Source organism: Zosterops lateralis, assembly GCF_965231275.1.
Source record: "Zosterops lateralis genome assembly, chromosome: 1".
Classification (NCBI taxonomy): Eukaryota; Metazoa; Chordata; class Aves; order Passeriformes; family Zosteropidae; genus Zosterops; species Zosterops lateralis.
Window position 1 is genome coordinate 55,748,013 of NC_139762.1, and position 16,630 is coordinate 55,764,642.

The window sequence follows — 16,630 nt, forward strand, 5'->3', positions numbered from 1 at the left end:
TTAGGGACTTTTGGTTGCTGTAGGGCTACAGCAAGGTTACCCAGGCAAAAATTACAGCACTTGACCAGAAAATTAATATATTCAAGACAGGAAATACAACTACATGAAATAAGATGGACACAACACAAATCTCACAGAAATCCAGGGTAATCCTTCTGATGATTTTCAGGGATATAGGAGTGGGCCACATAGCATCTTAGAACAATTGCCAATAAAAATTTTGCTTCCAGTCTTTAATTTGGCAGAAAAAGTGCATTTATGAGCTTTTCAGAGGTATTACTTCCAAGTATATTTCCCCTCTTTCCATGCATAAAACTTATTAGACATGTCAAAGAATGCAGAAGAGCTGAGATTAAATATGTCATTTAAAGCTGTCACACAAAAGCTGAAATTAAACAAATGTGGACAGAACAGGGAAATGGGGAAAAACTATATGAATAGGGAGGGAAAGCATAAAGAAAAGAGCACAGCTTCATTATATCATTATTTCAATGGGCACTTAGCTTTCATTGTTGAAATGGCTGCTGAATCCTGCCTACCATTTTTACATTGTATTTGACTAATTTCTGCCTTAGCTGAACTTTCTTAATAAATGTATACTGCTCAGTCCAGGATCATAAAGTAACATGTATTTTTCCCCATGGTAAAACCAGCAACAACAACCATAATAAAAACATAAAAAACATCAAGGATAGGGTAATGATGTTAATGATAATGAATTTAATGAGTGGGATAGTCTATTGGTCTATTGGAAGGTGTCCCTGCCTATGGCAACAGGGTGGGAACAAGATGATCTTTAAGGTTCATTCCAACCCAAAGCATTCTATAGATCTCTGACTTAAGTCCGGAAACTAACTCTAAATATACCATCATTGATTCTGTAAGCTACGACATACACACCAGCTTGCCTGCAGTACCAAGAAGCCATCCTAGTCCACTCAACCTGCTCTGAGAGGCAGAGACCTCCTCCAAAAGTGCAGAATGAGAAACTGATGATAGACTGTGCCTGCCTGGTCTTTTCCATTCAACATGGAAAACATTTTTACAAAAGTCGCATACCTTATTTGGCTGTTGGACGTGGATCAGGCTTTGAAAATCTTTGGACCAATTCTAATTAATTGTCACCTGCTAATAATTTAAAATGTTTACATGAATAATTTAAATTTACCTTGTTACATGGTCTTCCACTGACATTACCAGGCAGGAAATGGGTGTGGGAAGGAGAACATTCACAAAAATATCAGCAGAGGGGACAATTCATTTGTGCTCATTGTCCCCTTTGTCAAAGATCAAAGAAAAAATGGCAAGATGCTTTGGGGTGGGCCAATTGGGTATTTGGTAGATGTGCTCACATACTAGCAGATCTACTGATGGTTTTATTTTATTATTATCAGTGAAATTATACCAAAGTCACTGAGTTCAAAAATTGTGTACCATGGGGTCTTTGAGAGTGGAACTGAGTGATTAATGCTATTACACATAATGCTTTCCAACTAAGTTAAATATTTAACTTACCCATGGGATGATTTAGTTCTCATAAACCTGTTAGAGAACATAACTATGCAGTGTGCTTTACATGAATACCACTTATTCAATGTAGTTATATAAATATTTGTTCTTTTAAATCTGTATACATGTATATTTTTAAAAATTATTTGAATGTCTCAAAATCAGGAATAAATTATTCTAAAAGAATATCTGTGAATTGGGTAGCTCTCAGGGAGATAGAGAAATGCAGTGACTTTCTTCAGCTCAATCAGGGGCCATATTACCTGTGCAGTACAATTAGGAAGCAATTCTCAGGTTTTTATAGTCACTTTAATCATAAGACTAACTTTGCTAGCTTTGTAATGATGCACCTTGCAGACATGGTACATAAAAATTAATTTAAAACTCTTCTGAAAAGCACTGGATCCTGATGTGAAGAACAGAAATTCCTGCAACATTTTTTAACCATTTGCATCTACCGACATAGTGCTGTCATGTACTTTTAACATAAAAATTACTGCTCCAAAGCAAAAATTGGTAAGAGAGGACTCCCTCAGAACCTTCTTTCCACTGAAATCTGTAACAAAGTAGGCCCACCAAAGGGAAGTGTGGCACCTAGTACATGAAAATTTTCTATTGTACAATCTGTACAATTTCTGCATTCTGGAGTGGGATTTTTGTTTTGTGGGTTGTTTTTGGTTTTTTTGAGTTTTTTTTTTGGCTTTTGTTGTTGTTGATGGTTTTTTATTTTTTTTTTTTTTTTTGGGGCGGGGGGGTGAACGGTTTTGCTTGTTAAAAGGAAGTTTTGCATGTTTTTCAGCAATGTAAAGTTTTACTTCTCTTTTGGAAAGCAGCTGAGGTTAGTTAGCCTGTGAATTCCCATCAGGACAATATTGCACATGTCCATGGAGTACATGTCCCTCAGCAGGATGACATTCAACTACTCCCCCCTTGACTATGGAGTTGTATTTCACATTTCATATCAAGATCATCATTTCAGTATGAAACCATAAACAATATGATATGGGTAGCAGTAGAGAAAAAAAGCAGCCACAATATATTCCTTTTTATGCAGATTGAGAGCAGGCCTTGCTCTCCTGGCACATTTACCAGTGCTCCTCATTTGGCAAAATTTGACTGTGCTTGTTTCTCAGAATTATAGCTTTCTATAATTGTACAGCTTTGAAAAGTGAGTCTGGATAGAATCAAGATGTAATAAAACTGTGTGGCATGAATTTAAAAAATCAATTAATATATAAAACTACGTTGGCAAACATACAAATGTCACAAAACTATTAACAGCATGTTTGTCACCAGTACTGGACTATTCTTTGAGCTGTTCAGAATGGTAAATCCTGGACTTGAGCCACAGGACTTGTGCTATTTCTAAAGGCCTGAAATAATACCATCCTTCTGCTCCTCAGTAAAATCAGCACTGTAAATACAGGAATGTTTCTATATTGCATAAGCATATTGCTGTGCTTGCAGGGTGGCTCCTCTATCTTGCACAGTCAAATGACATACAAAGAGGCAGAAAATTCTATGCTCTACCACTCATATTTTTTTTTTTTTAATGGAAAGAATATATATTGTTCTTTTGACTAAACTTTAAGCTCTGTGGTTTATCTACTGTATATCCTAGTGTAATGGTTTGATTGAAAGTTTTTGGAGGTTTTTGGAGCATGCAAGGAGAACTTAAAAAATATGTAGGGTTCTGTAATTAGCTGAATCCAGTCTTCATTAATCTGCCATTGACAGCACAATAAACAATGTTCCCATTGCATTAATTCATGCACTGGGGGCATAGTTTCTCAAAGCCTTGCTGTAGCCCTGGAGAGTCTCCAGGCGTCCCACATTCCATGGTTAAATGCAGTTTTGCTAATCCCAGGCCCAACAACTCTGGCTATGACAGAAAGAGAAATCTCTTTGCTATGTCACTGCAGGTGGATGTGTAAATAAATACACATTTTTATGTTCATCTCTATAAATCTCTATTAAGTCTACACAGAACTGTTTGTATGTGTGCATATATAGATTAAAACATATATACACACACACATAAATAATTGCTTGCACATTTATCTAATTTTTTCATTTACTGTTTAAAAATGCCAAGAAAATATTCCTCATTTCCAGAAAATCCCGTTTTGACTTTTCATAACAGAATTGCTAGCCCTTATATGTTCCATCCCAAGAGTTCATTACACAGTCCCCAAGTTCTCTTTGGTTGGGTTGTAGTGGTCCTTGGTTAATGACATGGTCTATGATCTCTGACTTCTTAGTAAAAATTCAGGCAACCATTGCTCTCCAAGTTCACAGCAAGTGGCACAACAAAATCTCCTCTGTTCTATGCCTCCTTCACAGCTGGCACGGAAGGAAGATAATGCAGTGTTTGGTTTGTGTGAGTGGCAGATACTTGACCTGCTCCAGGTTTTACAGTAAAGCTAGCAACTGAGGACACTGATGGACAGCTGGTGCCCAGTTTTGTTTGAATGTTTGCTCTCCCATAAGGGTACATTTTCCTCTCTAAGTTTAAAGACCGTGTTTGGGAATTATTTCCGTCAGCCTTTCCTTCCAGGAAATAGGTCAACATTTCACCTTTTCCCTTTACACTGACTTTACCCCTGCACACAAATTCATAACTGCATCTTTTTAATATCCGCTGAACTTCTTCTGTCACCTGAGGATGGAAAACAAACAAACCCGTTACTTTTTTTGGTTCATGTAATTGCCCACTCCTCTCCATTTTACTTCTTGGTCATGAAATATGCATGAACAGAATGGATTAGCACTGACAGCTGCTCTCAGGCTCATTTTGAATTTTCTTTAAGAAGTAAAGACCACTGATAAAACTGGAATCTGAGAAGCAGAATTTCTGGTCTTGAGTTAAATAAATACACAGACAGATTAAATTCCATCCAACAGCAATATGTAACCAAATTGTAAGCTGTATCAGTTCCAGAGATGTTAATTTATTGCATAAGACCTTTTGATCCCTGGAGATTAGACGGGTATTGTGGATAAATGACTGCAGGTGTTCACTGAGCTTTTGAGAGCTTTTGAGAGGGACACCATAGGTTCTAGTAGCAGAACAGCAGAGTTCTCTGTTTGCATCACCTCTCCAATCCAAATTATCCAAGCAATTTTTTGAGCTACATAAAATGTAGTAGGATGCAAATGAGCATAGATCCTTTCCTTGCAGGTCTTATTCAGGCAAAATTTCTCCAGCACAAAGACTGGCAGTGTTAGCATTCCCAGGCTTACCCCCAACTGTGTGCAATGAAGCAGAGAACTCTTGCTTCTTCTGATGGGAAATGATTTATTTGAGTGTTTCATTGTCTTTAAGGAGTGAAGTGTGTAAAATGGAAAAGAACTATACCTGTGATGGTGAGTCATCTGGAGAGTGTTGCCCTCTCCATAAGAACAAAGAAGCTGTGTTTTCTAAGTTTTCTAGAAAATGTAACCACATATAAAACAGGAGGTATGTAAAGTTTGCAAAATTGTCTTACAATGCACTCACCTGAATCTTTCCCTGCACTCCAGTACTATCCATCCGGCTGGCAACATTCACAGTGTTCCCCCAGATATCATACTGTGGTCTTCTGGCTCCAATGACTCCTGCCACTACCGGCCCAACATTAATACCTAAAATTAAACAATCAGTTTGGTTTTCACTACAGCATATTATCCAAAGGAAACATGAATCCTGCAAAACAGATTTGACACCAGTGTCTTAGCGCTTTTTTTTTTTTTTTTTTTTTTGTAGTAGTAGTAGTAGTAGTTAACATGTTTATGTTAACATCATAAAACTGAGTCAAGGGAGGTTTAGGTTAGATGTCAGGAAATGGTTTTTCACCCTAAGGGGGACTGAGCACTGGAAAAAGCTCTCCAGAGAAATAGTCACAACAATAAGCTTGACAGAATTCAGGAAGCATTTGGACAATGCTCTTAGGCACATGGTGAGACTTTTGGGCTGCCCTGTGCAGGGCCAGGAGTTGGGCTTGTTGATCCTGATGGGTGCCTTACATATTCTATGATCCCTCAGCATATTCTATGATTAAATTAATGCCAAGTGGACTTCTGCATTTGTAAAAGTCTTAGAAACACAAAAAAAGGCATTCCTTGGTATCTTATTGGAAATGTAATGCGATAGACCACATAAAACTTTGATTCTTCTGTGGATTTTGTTTGTTTAAAGAAAACAAGAAAAGCAGTGCAGAGTTAGTTTCAGCTAACTGAAAATGGGACAAACTGGTAAGGATCTTTAATTGTTTCCTATAACTTCCACTGCAGTTGCACATATAAAGCCTTTTAATAGAGGTTTTCCAAGTGGAACAGAAATGATAGTCTGGAATACACAAGGATTGGGTTAAGAGAAGTGTGTCAGGTTGGTTGTTACTACCAGACAACTCAGATTCCAGGGACAGTGAAAGAAGACAAAAGTACGTGAAAATGCCCCAAGCATATTTTTTTGGAAACTGCAGAGCTCAATTCTACATTTCTGAGTGATTTCAACATCTTGTTTGCAAGATAAGAGGATGTTCCTTCTGAGTGCCCTGAAGAGCTGCAGATACTAGACCCTGCATGACATTCTGTGCAAGGGCTTTCCTAGGCAATTTATGCAGAAGAATGGGAGTTAGATATTTGATCCTTTGTGAACCTGGAAAGGCAAGTTATAACAGAGTTCAAAGATAATTTGAGGTTTATAATTATTAAGATGTACAGGAGGTCAGAGACGCATAACTCTCTTATTGCTGCCTTTGATGTCTTTGGTCTTTCTCAATCTTCCACTGCTAGCAACCTCAGTTTGCCTGTTGTTCAGCTCATTCTCACAAGTCAGCCATGAAAATATATAGAGAAAGAAGCTGGAGAAAACTATTGGTGTTAGAATATGGAATAAAATGAGAACAGCAGTGGAAGTACCATGGGACAGGGGCAGGATACATGAAGAAAGGGAAGCAGGGAACTTGATTTCTAAGAAGGCTGAGAGAAATGAGTGGTAAGACATGTAATAACATGTAAAGGATTGCATAGGAAGGATTGTGTTGTGCAGACCAGAGGATTTGGTTCGTTGGAGAAAACAGGACTGGTTAAGGTGATTTGGCATTGTGGAGAAAAAGCTCCCATTGCACTTTTAATGCCAACAAAGCTTTGGAAGATGCAATGTAACATAATACAGTAAGATCCATTTTTCAGCAGCTTAGCAAAGCAGTGTAAGCCACAAGACTGGCTACACTCACAATATTGTAGAAAATTAATGGTGCACTTTCCTTTTAGGGATGCATAGATTAAGTAAACACACTGGAATTGGAGGGGATTACAATTCCTTAATATTAATTTATACCATCCAGACTGCTGACCTTTTACATAGATGTAACTCTTTCACTAATGGAGAATTTTCAATTTTAATCATGAGTGCAGGACAGGTAATCCTTTGCTGACAGCACAGGAAAAGCCAATGAAAAACAACTTCTGCTTGTGTGATAATTCTAGAAACATGACTTACCAACTCGTAGGACAAAATCATTGTAAGACTGATAGTTGATTTCATCAAGAACATCAAACATCTCTATTGCAAAATCTGCCAGTGTACTCAGATGGGAGTAAATTGATTTTTTAGCCTAGAAACAAAATAGTATTGCACATTAAATTTGTATGGTACTGAGATGCAGGTTAAATACTAAAGTGAAAAATAATGAGAAGCTCAAACAGATGTCTTAGGAAAAGGATCTAACCAATTTGTCTGTTTGTGAAAGGAAACATTTGGTGGTAGCTGCAGCACATGCATTCTTTTTTCTGCTATTTTTTTTTTCTTCTCTCTCTGCTTTTGATTTCTGGGAAGAATGGAAAGCAAAGTTCCCATGGTAAAGTGGTTCTGTTGCTAGAGAGCTGCCAATGTTTGTTTTGAGTGTGACAGGGAATATAACCTGCTTTCTTACAAAACTGCTTTGCCTGATGATTATTAATAACTATAGTTTCTGCCCTCTTCTCCCTTTGGGGCTTTTGCTAGCTCCCAGCTTCCATGGGGTGCATGATGTTTCCATTGACAAAATTCCTATTAGATTTAATCCTGTGAGGTGCAGAACACCCCTAAGTTTTTCCTTTCCAGGCAGGTTGAAGGGAGCTGTTATCAAATGTATCTAAATGAACTAATGTTTTTTGCCCAAAAGAGATCAAATGAAATGGTGAAGTATTAACTTGTAAATAAAACCCCAAACATAAGAAAATAATTTTTACAACTTCAGTTTAATTAAACTGCACAACTAATTTTCAGAGGATTTTGTGGATTCTAAAACTTAGCAGGCTTCTAACATAATTCTCAAGATCATGAAAGAAATATTTGCTACAAAGTAGTAAAAATCTAAGCAGCAGATTATTAGAATGTGGAAAAGAGAGGTTTGTATATTTGCTCTATAACTTATGCTCTCCCTCAACTAACCAACTTTGGTTAAAGACAGGTTATTAGAATAAACCCTTGACTCAACTCAGTATGACTGCTCTTATGTTCTGCTCTTATTTGAATAAGAAATATGAATTTTGGAACAAATTTGCAAAGTGAAAATGGGCTAAAGGTAGGATATGGTGAAAGAAGTGCAGGGTCAGTGGAGCTTCAGTAGGGTGTTACACAATAGGACTGTACAAGCTGGCATGAGATGAAAGCATGCTGAGTTTTTGTCATGATAGTGAGATTTTATAAATGCAGCACTAAACAGTGGCTGAAAAACCTGAGAAACAGGTTGCTATTTCCTTCATACACCTCAGTTTGAAAGGGTTGCTTCATGTGGCTAGGAAATTTACAAAAAAACTATGAAAGTCATCCTTGTGCCAGTCCCAGTTTTTGGGAAGGATATTTTTATTTACCTGCCTGGATGTCTGTCATTCTGCTTCTTGTAATGTGAACTAGCTAGTTCTACTCTTTTCCAGAATCACCAAAACAAAGGAAGAACAAGAATTAAGCTTTAAGAGCTGATGGATACATTTTCAACAGAAGAGGAAAAAATATTCAGTGTCTGGAGCAGGGAGAGAGCAATGCATAGTTTTATTTGATTTCTAATCTTCTTTATGTTTCCTCTCTTCCATTTCTTTGCTGTCTGATGAATGTTCTGTTTTCCTGCAATGCCCTTCAGGGTTGCAAGAGAAAGGACTAGTGACAAATACTGAGTGCACTGCAGGTAACAGATGCCTCTAAATAGGATTAGGGTAAATTCTTTTGAACCTGCATTAAAGACCACCACAAAGTTAGGACCCTGGTGAAGTCAGGATCCTGGTGAAATAGAGATACAATGAATTTATATTGTGCAAAAGATCTACAAAAGCTTGGTTTGTGTGCTGCCCTGTTGATATAACTGGCAAGGAATTACTTATTTATATAAGAGTAGTCACTGGAAAAACTGCTCAAAGCATCACAACAAAGTCACTGCAACAGAGGGAATGTGCATTTATGGTATCCACTTGCCGAGTCAAGGTGCAGAAATGGGACTCCAGTAAAATATGGGATTTTAATATTTGACTTCATCAGGGTACTGGGCTCCTAAGTGTATAAATATTCTCAGTTAAGAGCACAATTAACTCCATCCACTATTTCTGTTAATGTCCAAATTCTAGTATGAAATTAGTGATTCACAATCAGAGGCTGTGCCAGATTTTCTATTGAACATGACACACTCCTGGCAAAAGGGAGACCAGAGGCACTTGAGTGTCTTATGGTTCCCCATGGACACATATGACTCCATAGGACAGCCCAGGGACTGTGTGAAGTTTGTCTGTACATGACAGGCCAGCCAAGATTATCAGATTTCTAATATGCAGGTGTATGCTGAAGAACTACTGGGAAACTGGCAAGAGGATGTAAGTAATTTCTAATCATTTGCATCACATGAAGAGTAGGGAGAGATCACAGAAGAGCTGAAATTCTAAGTTAAAGTAAAAATTATTGTCTGTTTCATATGAGATCTTTTATTCTGGAATAAGATTTTTTAATAAATTCTACATATATAGAAAATAATAAAAAATTGCCCCAAGATTTAAAAGAAAGACAGAGTACTGTAAAAGATCTGCAGTGCTTTAAAATGCATTACTATCATAACTTCAGAGCAGTATCTTCAGTACTAGACTAACTCAGCTGACTCAACAACTATACTCAACAACTATAAAATACAAGAGACAAACATGTTTAGGTTTTGGAACATATGCTGCCAAAGTTATCCAATAACACACTTGTTTTGAGGATTATAGTTCAAAGACCATTTATGGCAGACACGAAAGTATGCCATTGCCTGTTTGCCTCAGATCACAAACTGACAAAAATTCTAAAGATCGTGTTTTTTGCCTGTCTCAGAACCCACGAGTCAAACATTTTAGAATAAACAGATTTTTAAAAATACCTTTTTAAAATTTATTTATTTATTTGTAATGTATAGATTTCTAGGAATGATACAAAGGAAGGCATCAGGAAATACTTAGCAGACCAGGTTAGTTGTGTGATATACTCTAACATGATTCTTACCATTGATTTATATGTGGTCTTGTTTTTTATTTACTTAGCAGGGATAGTTGTTGCTAAAAAGTCCACAGGGCATCTTCCAGCCTTTTTTCCTTTTGCCTTCTAACTTAGTACTATTTTGCAATGCTAAACCATATGCACTAATGTATTCAACATATGTCTACAACATATGTACATGCATATCAGAGCAAGAGAGGAGTCAGAAAACTGGGCAGATTAAGTGAATGGATTGATTTAATTTTCATTCTATTCTTATATGATTAATTTTATTAAATTTTAATGATTTAGTTTTATTAGTGTAATTACTAATGTGTACAGTACTCTGTATATTATACATTAAATATAATGCCTACAGGGTTTTCTGACTTTCCAGATGCTGCTTGGAAATCTAGGAAATCTCTGTTCCAAGATAGTAACTTAAGGTAAGAGTAACACTCAGGGTAGTGATGAGGATATAGAAGAACTGTGCCACAGAGTTAGTGGGTTTAAAATGGCTTTGATTTTTTTATTGCTAATATTGCTAATAAGTAATTAAATCAGTAAATAGAATGCTAATGGTAGAGACAAAGAAAAGCTGATTTGGATGGAACAGGTACAGCATAGCACTGTGCCAAGTACAAAGTTCCTGTCCATTATGGGGTTTGGGAGAGGATGTTTATTTTAGTTGTAGGCTACATCCAGATTTCAGTAGTAAAAAATAAATGTAAAAATTGCATTTTAATATTCTTCTGCTAGTTTTGCAGCAATTCATTGCACCTAGAGTCTCCCTTTCCTTGCATCTTACAAGGCCATCTAAGATACCAGGTTTAAAACACTACCACGGATTTAGAGGCTTTTATACACCAATATGCGGAAATCCAAAGCTGCAGATAATGAAATCACAAGTGAAGCCACATAAGCAAGTGTGGCAGTTTTCCTTTTCCCGGTACAGCTGTTCTTTGATTTTCAGATTCAAAACGTTGTAAAGAAGTCATACAAGTTATCAATAATCTCACAGAATTAGTTGTGTTTCTGATGTTCCTCTGGAAATTGAAGGAAAATGATTCCTTCACATAGGGCTGTTACATAAAATCTTCTTACCTTAGATCCTGAAGTAGGTACGAGTCCCACAGCTGCCATATATGTACTTCCAATTGTCTTGATCTTTTCAATATCCTTATAATATTCTTTGTCCATAAGCTTTGTTTAAAACATAAAACTGTTAAATATTACATAATATTTTAGACAAGCAACAATATGTGCAAGTTCATTAAACCATATCATATTTGCTAAGTTTAGTCTTGCCCACTTTGAGGTCATTGAAAAAACTGCCTTTAACTTCCGCATTTGACACTCTTCCTGTATTAGAGAAATTTTAGGTCAGAGTCATATGCCTAAATGTACAAATTTGGCACTTTGGAGAAGCCCAGTGGATGCCAACTATGATTAAATAGGAAGTTTACAGTACTATTTTATTAAACAGTTCAAGATACAGTGATTTACTTCAGATAATCTTATTTATAGTTATTTGGTAGAACTGATATGGTCAAAAGATAAAGTGTTTAGACCTTACCTCATCAAAATCAGCAATAATTTCATTTAACAGACGTAAACATTCCACTCCCATATTATTGCCATCCAATTCTATGTAGAAATCATTGAAATTTGGGATGGAAGCAAACATCACTCCCACTTGTGAATATGACTGGTAATAAAGGTCCTGTAGTTCATAAGCAGATGCAATTTTTATTTTAAAAGATTAATCCAAACTAAACATCATTATTACAATACTTATTCTACTGCTAAGCAATAGCTAGGACAAAGGCCATCAGCTTCTCTAGAGGGAAAACCAGACTTCTTAAAATAATGCTGAAAGATGTCTTCATTCAGGACCACAAAAGAAAATTAATACCTAAGGTATTAAACCCATTTAAAACAACTTAGTTTTTTTTTTTGTTTGTTTGTTTGTTTTTTCCTGTTTTTTTTCTGTTTAGAAGCAGTAAGTCAAAACTTGAAAAAAGTTTTAACAGTTATAGAACTTCTATTATACAAGAAAAATAATCATATTTTCTCAAACTTGTTTCATAAGCAAAATAAGAGATGGACCAGTTTTATCCTGCGGTACATAACTGGCCTCACTCCTTCAATTATTTCCACATGTTGTGGATTTCTATATAATATAATGTTGTTCTGTATGATAAGGTTTCTGCTTAAAAATTTGGGAGGCTCAAAGAAAGCTAAATCACTCTTCTGTGGTTCAAATACTTTGACTCAAACTCTTAAGAGCAGTACCATGGGCATTGTGGCTACTCCAGTGCTAAAGGTTTTCAGATGACCAGAAGGACTCTCATAAGGCCTTCTTGAACCAATTTATTTAGTCAGTCCAGCCTTTTATGTTAATCTGTGTCTTCCTTGAGTATGTACTATTCCCTGTTTTTAAATTTAAATGGATAGTTTTTGTAATGGTAGCATACTTTCCAGAACTAGAGTGGTTAATACATAAGTGTCTGGCAGTTCATACACTTCACCATTCAGAATCAAACTGAGCTCATGCAATATTGTGATAAATTTCAATATTGATCGGAAATATGAAAAAAAAAAAAAAAAAGTAATTTACATGCAGGTACCTGGTTACATTCATGTTGAATGACAACCTTCCCTCATCCTGAATTTTATTAAAATTCTTCAGAGGAGGACCATACAGCAAAAGAAATAATCTCAAACTAATTCTTGAACACAAGTTTTTACAAAGCTACTATTTTTACATGAGCAAAGTTTTTTCCAAGCTTTTCTTGCAAACATATAGGTGGAAGGTGGCTCAAGCAACAGAGGCTCATACAGCATGCATTTAAATTTTATCTTGGTTTACCATATTTCTTGGATTAGACATAAGAAAGTGCTGTGCAACATGGGCTGGCAACAGATTGAAAAGAATTCTTTTATTATCCAGCTTGACTCTCTCCATATCATCTCTCTCTTCTTCTGCCTGTTGGGATAGAGGAAAAGAAAAACCTTTCCAAAAAGCAAAAAATTAGCTGAGTCTATCAAATAGCTTCTATTAATTCATCCTTTGGAACTAAAATGAACAAAATGCAGAATAGCAATGCAGATTGAGGAAAGTTCTCTACCATGCTTCTACATTAGGCATAATCAGTTTAAATCCTTAGTAATTCAAAATAAAGTCTCTCAGCTGTTTTCAGAGTTTGATCAGCTAATTGTATTGGTGTCTTTTGTAGTTCTCTGTTCTTTTAAATAGAAGCTTGATATGTTTACAGAGTAAATCAGAATAATCCCACTTAAGTCACACTGGCCTTGGAGACCAATTACCTCCCAGGTACTTCAATACAGTGATAGCAGTATTTGATCCCTCTTTCAGACAAGAGAAGCCAGTGAGATTCTTCAGTGTTTAAAGCAAACCTAGATGCTTAGCAGTAAAATTGAAACAAGTCTGGTAAGACAGTAACTTGATTAGAGGAAAAGATTTTAAAATTGAGCATCCTTAAGAATGATGTACAATATAAAAAAATGATATGAAAATAGTTAACATTTCTAAAGATCATTTTAATGATGCTGGTGTTTGTCGTGAAAATATATATAGTTCCTTCACAACAGAAGTTCTGTTATTGATGTGAATGACAGCATTCAGAAAGGATTTACACATCTGAGGTCCCTAACCCAAGTTACTGGCATCTTATTACAAGTGCTTGACTCACAGAGTTAGTGTGAGTCATACAATAGGAAATGATTTTAAAAATCAGACCCCTTATTTGAAAAATATTGAATACCTAGGAATCTCATTTGAGACTCCTAGGTTTGCAAATTCCAGCCTAGTCCTTCATAGATTAATCTGCAAAATTGCTTCTCTGGAATTTGCTCCCTGGTCTTAGAGTGACTTCTGACCTCGCACTGATTTCAATTACAAAACACTTGATCAGTATCATATTCATCTCACACAAATTGCAGCTTTTTCTTTGTTCCTCAATCACACTCACAAATCTTCTACTGATGTTTATCTAATTACAGTCAGTAGAAGACTGGAAGGCCAAATTCTCAGGCATTGCTGAGAAACTCCAGTCACATAAATCAATGATGAACCTGTTCTAATCTTTCTTGGTGTCTCATTTATATCTGAAATTTGGTATCCTGATCTATTACAAAGTCCACATAATTTCTTGATATTCATTCCTATCTAAGTAGGAGAAAATCAGTCACCTCTTTCCTCCATATAGTCTAATAATTTTATTTCATGTGATTTTTTTTTCAGGAAGCTAAGTTTTATTTACCATGACAAAACTTAGGAAACAACATTTTTATTCAAGTTACACAGTCTGTTTTGTCCTGCAGTTTGTTCTGTATTTTTAAATTTCTTTACAAGTAGAAAGAATTCTGAAAGAGAACTGGTTTTATAAACATAAATTCTTCAGAAATTGTTGCCTTTTTAAATAAATTCTCAGCTCCTGCTCTAATTTGTGTAATAGGAAACAGAACCTGTTCCAGTGGTGCAATATCTGTCAACTATAAATAGCAATTAATTTTTGCAAGAAATATACCTGAAGCTTTTATTATAAGTATCTATTTCCTGTTTGTGAACTGCTTTTTTGACACTTCTTTTGCAGTTTAAATTTCACATGCTCTTATCTTAAAATATCATTCTCCTATTTTGGTGGTATAACTCTGACTTACTGTTTTCTATAAACACGTGAAATGGCCTCCAGCATTTAGTTTGACTGTTGGAATTTAAATGTTTTAATAGGAAAAATAAAAAGATTCTTCAGTTGAAAATCCAAACCAAGCTTGCAACTCCATTCTACATCACACTGGAACATGGAAAGTTTTATTCTGACAACAGCAAAGAGCTTTGTGAACTGAATTTATGATCTTATTAAAATATCCATTCAGGTCTTCCTTATCCATTCCTCTATTTTTTGAACAAGAAATTTTTTGTTACTTTCTTCCTAGGAATATTAAGTTTCTCAGTTAACCTACCAATACAATATGGGGCAGAAAGCCTTCCTAAAGAACAGTAGTCTTTTGAGTCAAGGTGTGGAGATTTCTGGACTAATCAAAAGAATGAAGTAGGTGTATGTAAGTGGAGTAAGCAGTTTGATGCATTGTATGGGTAGTGATGTTGCTCAATCACTGACAGCTGTTGTTCATTTCTGATGTGGAAATATGTGATCAAATTCCTCTGCCTTGCCCAACTGTGGACCAAACTGTTCATTTGGAAGAAATTATTTAAAAGATTCTCCAGTACATCCATTATTATGTATGAACCACAATAAAGGTTTCAGAGCAAGGAACATCCATGACTAAGAAGTAGAGAACTGAGCTCTTGAGTTTTGAGCTAATGGCTCAAATCAATCCATCAGAGTCATATCTGAGATGGTGGCAAAATCAACTAAGAGCAGGGAAAGGCATTAATGATGTCACCATTGCTAATGATAGAATGTAATGTTTTCAACACACCTAACAAGTGTCTCTTCCCTTTTTGGATGCAAAACTGTTAACTACAGTTTTGGCTCTGAGAGGGCTCAGTTGCCAAAAATGAGATTGTGAGAAAAAGGCTTGAGGTAAAATTAAAGATAACAGTATAGAAAATATAGGGGGAAGTATGGTTGCTACTGCCTGAGCGGAACATAGTCAGCACCCCCACACACAGTACAGTCTAGAGGGGGCTGAATGGAGAGTGGAGTGGAGTGGAACAGAGACACTGCAACCAGGCTTTGTTGAAACTCTTGCAGAAGAGGGTGCTTGGTGGTACTGTTTAGTTGATAGGATACAGCAGCTGGAAGCCAAGAGAGATAAAGGAAGATGTCCTGCTGTTGAATCAGCAGCCGTGGCAAAATTACCCACCTTGGATTGACACAATAGCCCCATTGCAAGATTATCTCAGATACTACACTGCTATTATCCTCCTCCAAGGCACGAGCATCCCTTACTGAGTAAGATGGATGACTAATGTCACTCAGGCTTTGCATAAATGTAAAGAAGAGTTAAGAAAGGGGAGAAGACTCCATCATAACTTCTGGGATTAGCTGTAGGCTGAACATCTCTTCTCCCCTATATGGACACCAATGGGGTAAGAAGTGCACTCGATGCATGCTGAATGATTAGTTAGCACTCACTGGGGATTAGAGCTTGTCTGTACATTGCTTTGAATACATTTTTGTGTTAAGATACTATCACCAGCAATCCTAGAACCTTAACTTCTCACTATTTTTTAAAATTTATTTATAGTTTGTTATCTACAAACTTTTAATATGGGTTCTTCAAGGGTGCTTCCAGTAAATGGCAGTGGGTAAAGGTGTGGAGATCCAGAAGGAGGTCTCTCTTTTGGCATGTGACCCTGAACAAATCAGTTGAACTGCACTCTGATCTAGCAGACTACTCTGTGAAGAGTTCTCATAGCCAGAGGTCCTGGCAGACTGCTTGAGCACAAGAATCTCAGCTTTCCTGAGTAATGGTCAGACTAATCAAACACTAAGAGTTTGAGAAAATGGCCATTTTCACATGAGAAACACCCTAACATCATGGAAAGGCCTTGAATAATACCATAGCAATTCTGTGATTCATGGTGGGTAACGATAGCAAACCCAAAATAGGGGCAAATTAGGCAAACAGCAGAACAAGGGGAGTGCTCTTACTTTTTGTCCCCTGAGC

The 16,630-nt window shown here is 36.4% G+C and overlaps 1 protein-coding gene across 1 annotated transcript in view; it reads right to left on the reverse strand.

The window, feature by feature from the left end:
* Positions 1-3,835: 3,835 nt before the first annotated feature.
* The window catches only part of ADCY1 (adenylate cyclase 1), a gene marked incomplete at both ends in the record, with an annotated part of 149,345 nt that continues 136,550 nt past the window's right edge, over positions 3,836-16,630 (reverse strand). Inside the window, 6 exons of the mRNA XM_083860552.1 lie at positions 3,836-4,168; positions 5,009-5,133; positions 6,995-7,109; positions 11,072-11,170; positions 11,544-11,690; positions 12,840-12,956. Coding sequence (XP_083716678.1) covers positions 3,836-4,168; positions 5,009-5,133; positions 6,995-7,109; positions 11,072-11,170; positions 11,544-11,690; positions 12,840-12,956 — 936 coding nt within the window. The remainder of the gene's footprint in view (positions 4,169-5,008; positions 5,134-6,994; positions 7,110-11,071; positions 11,171-11,543; positions 11,691-12,839; positions 12,957-16,630) is intronic.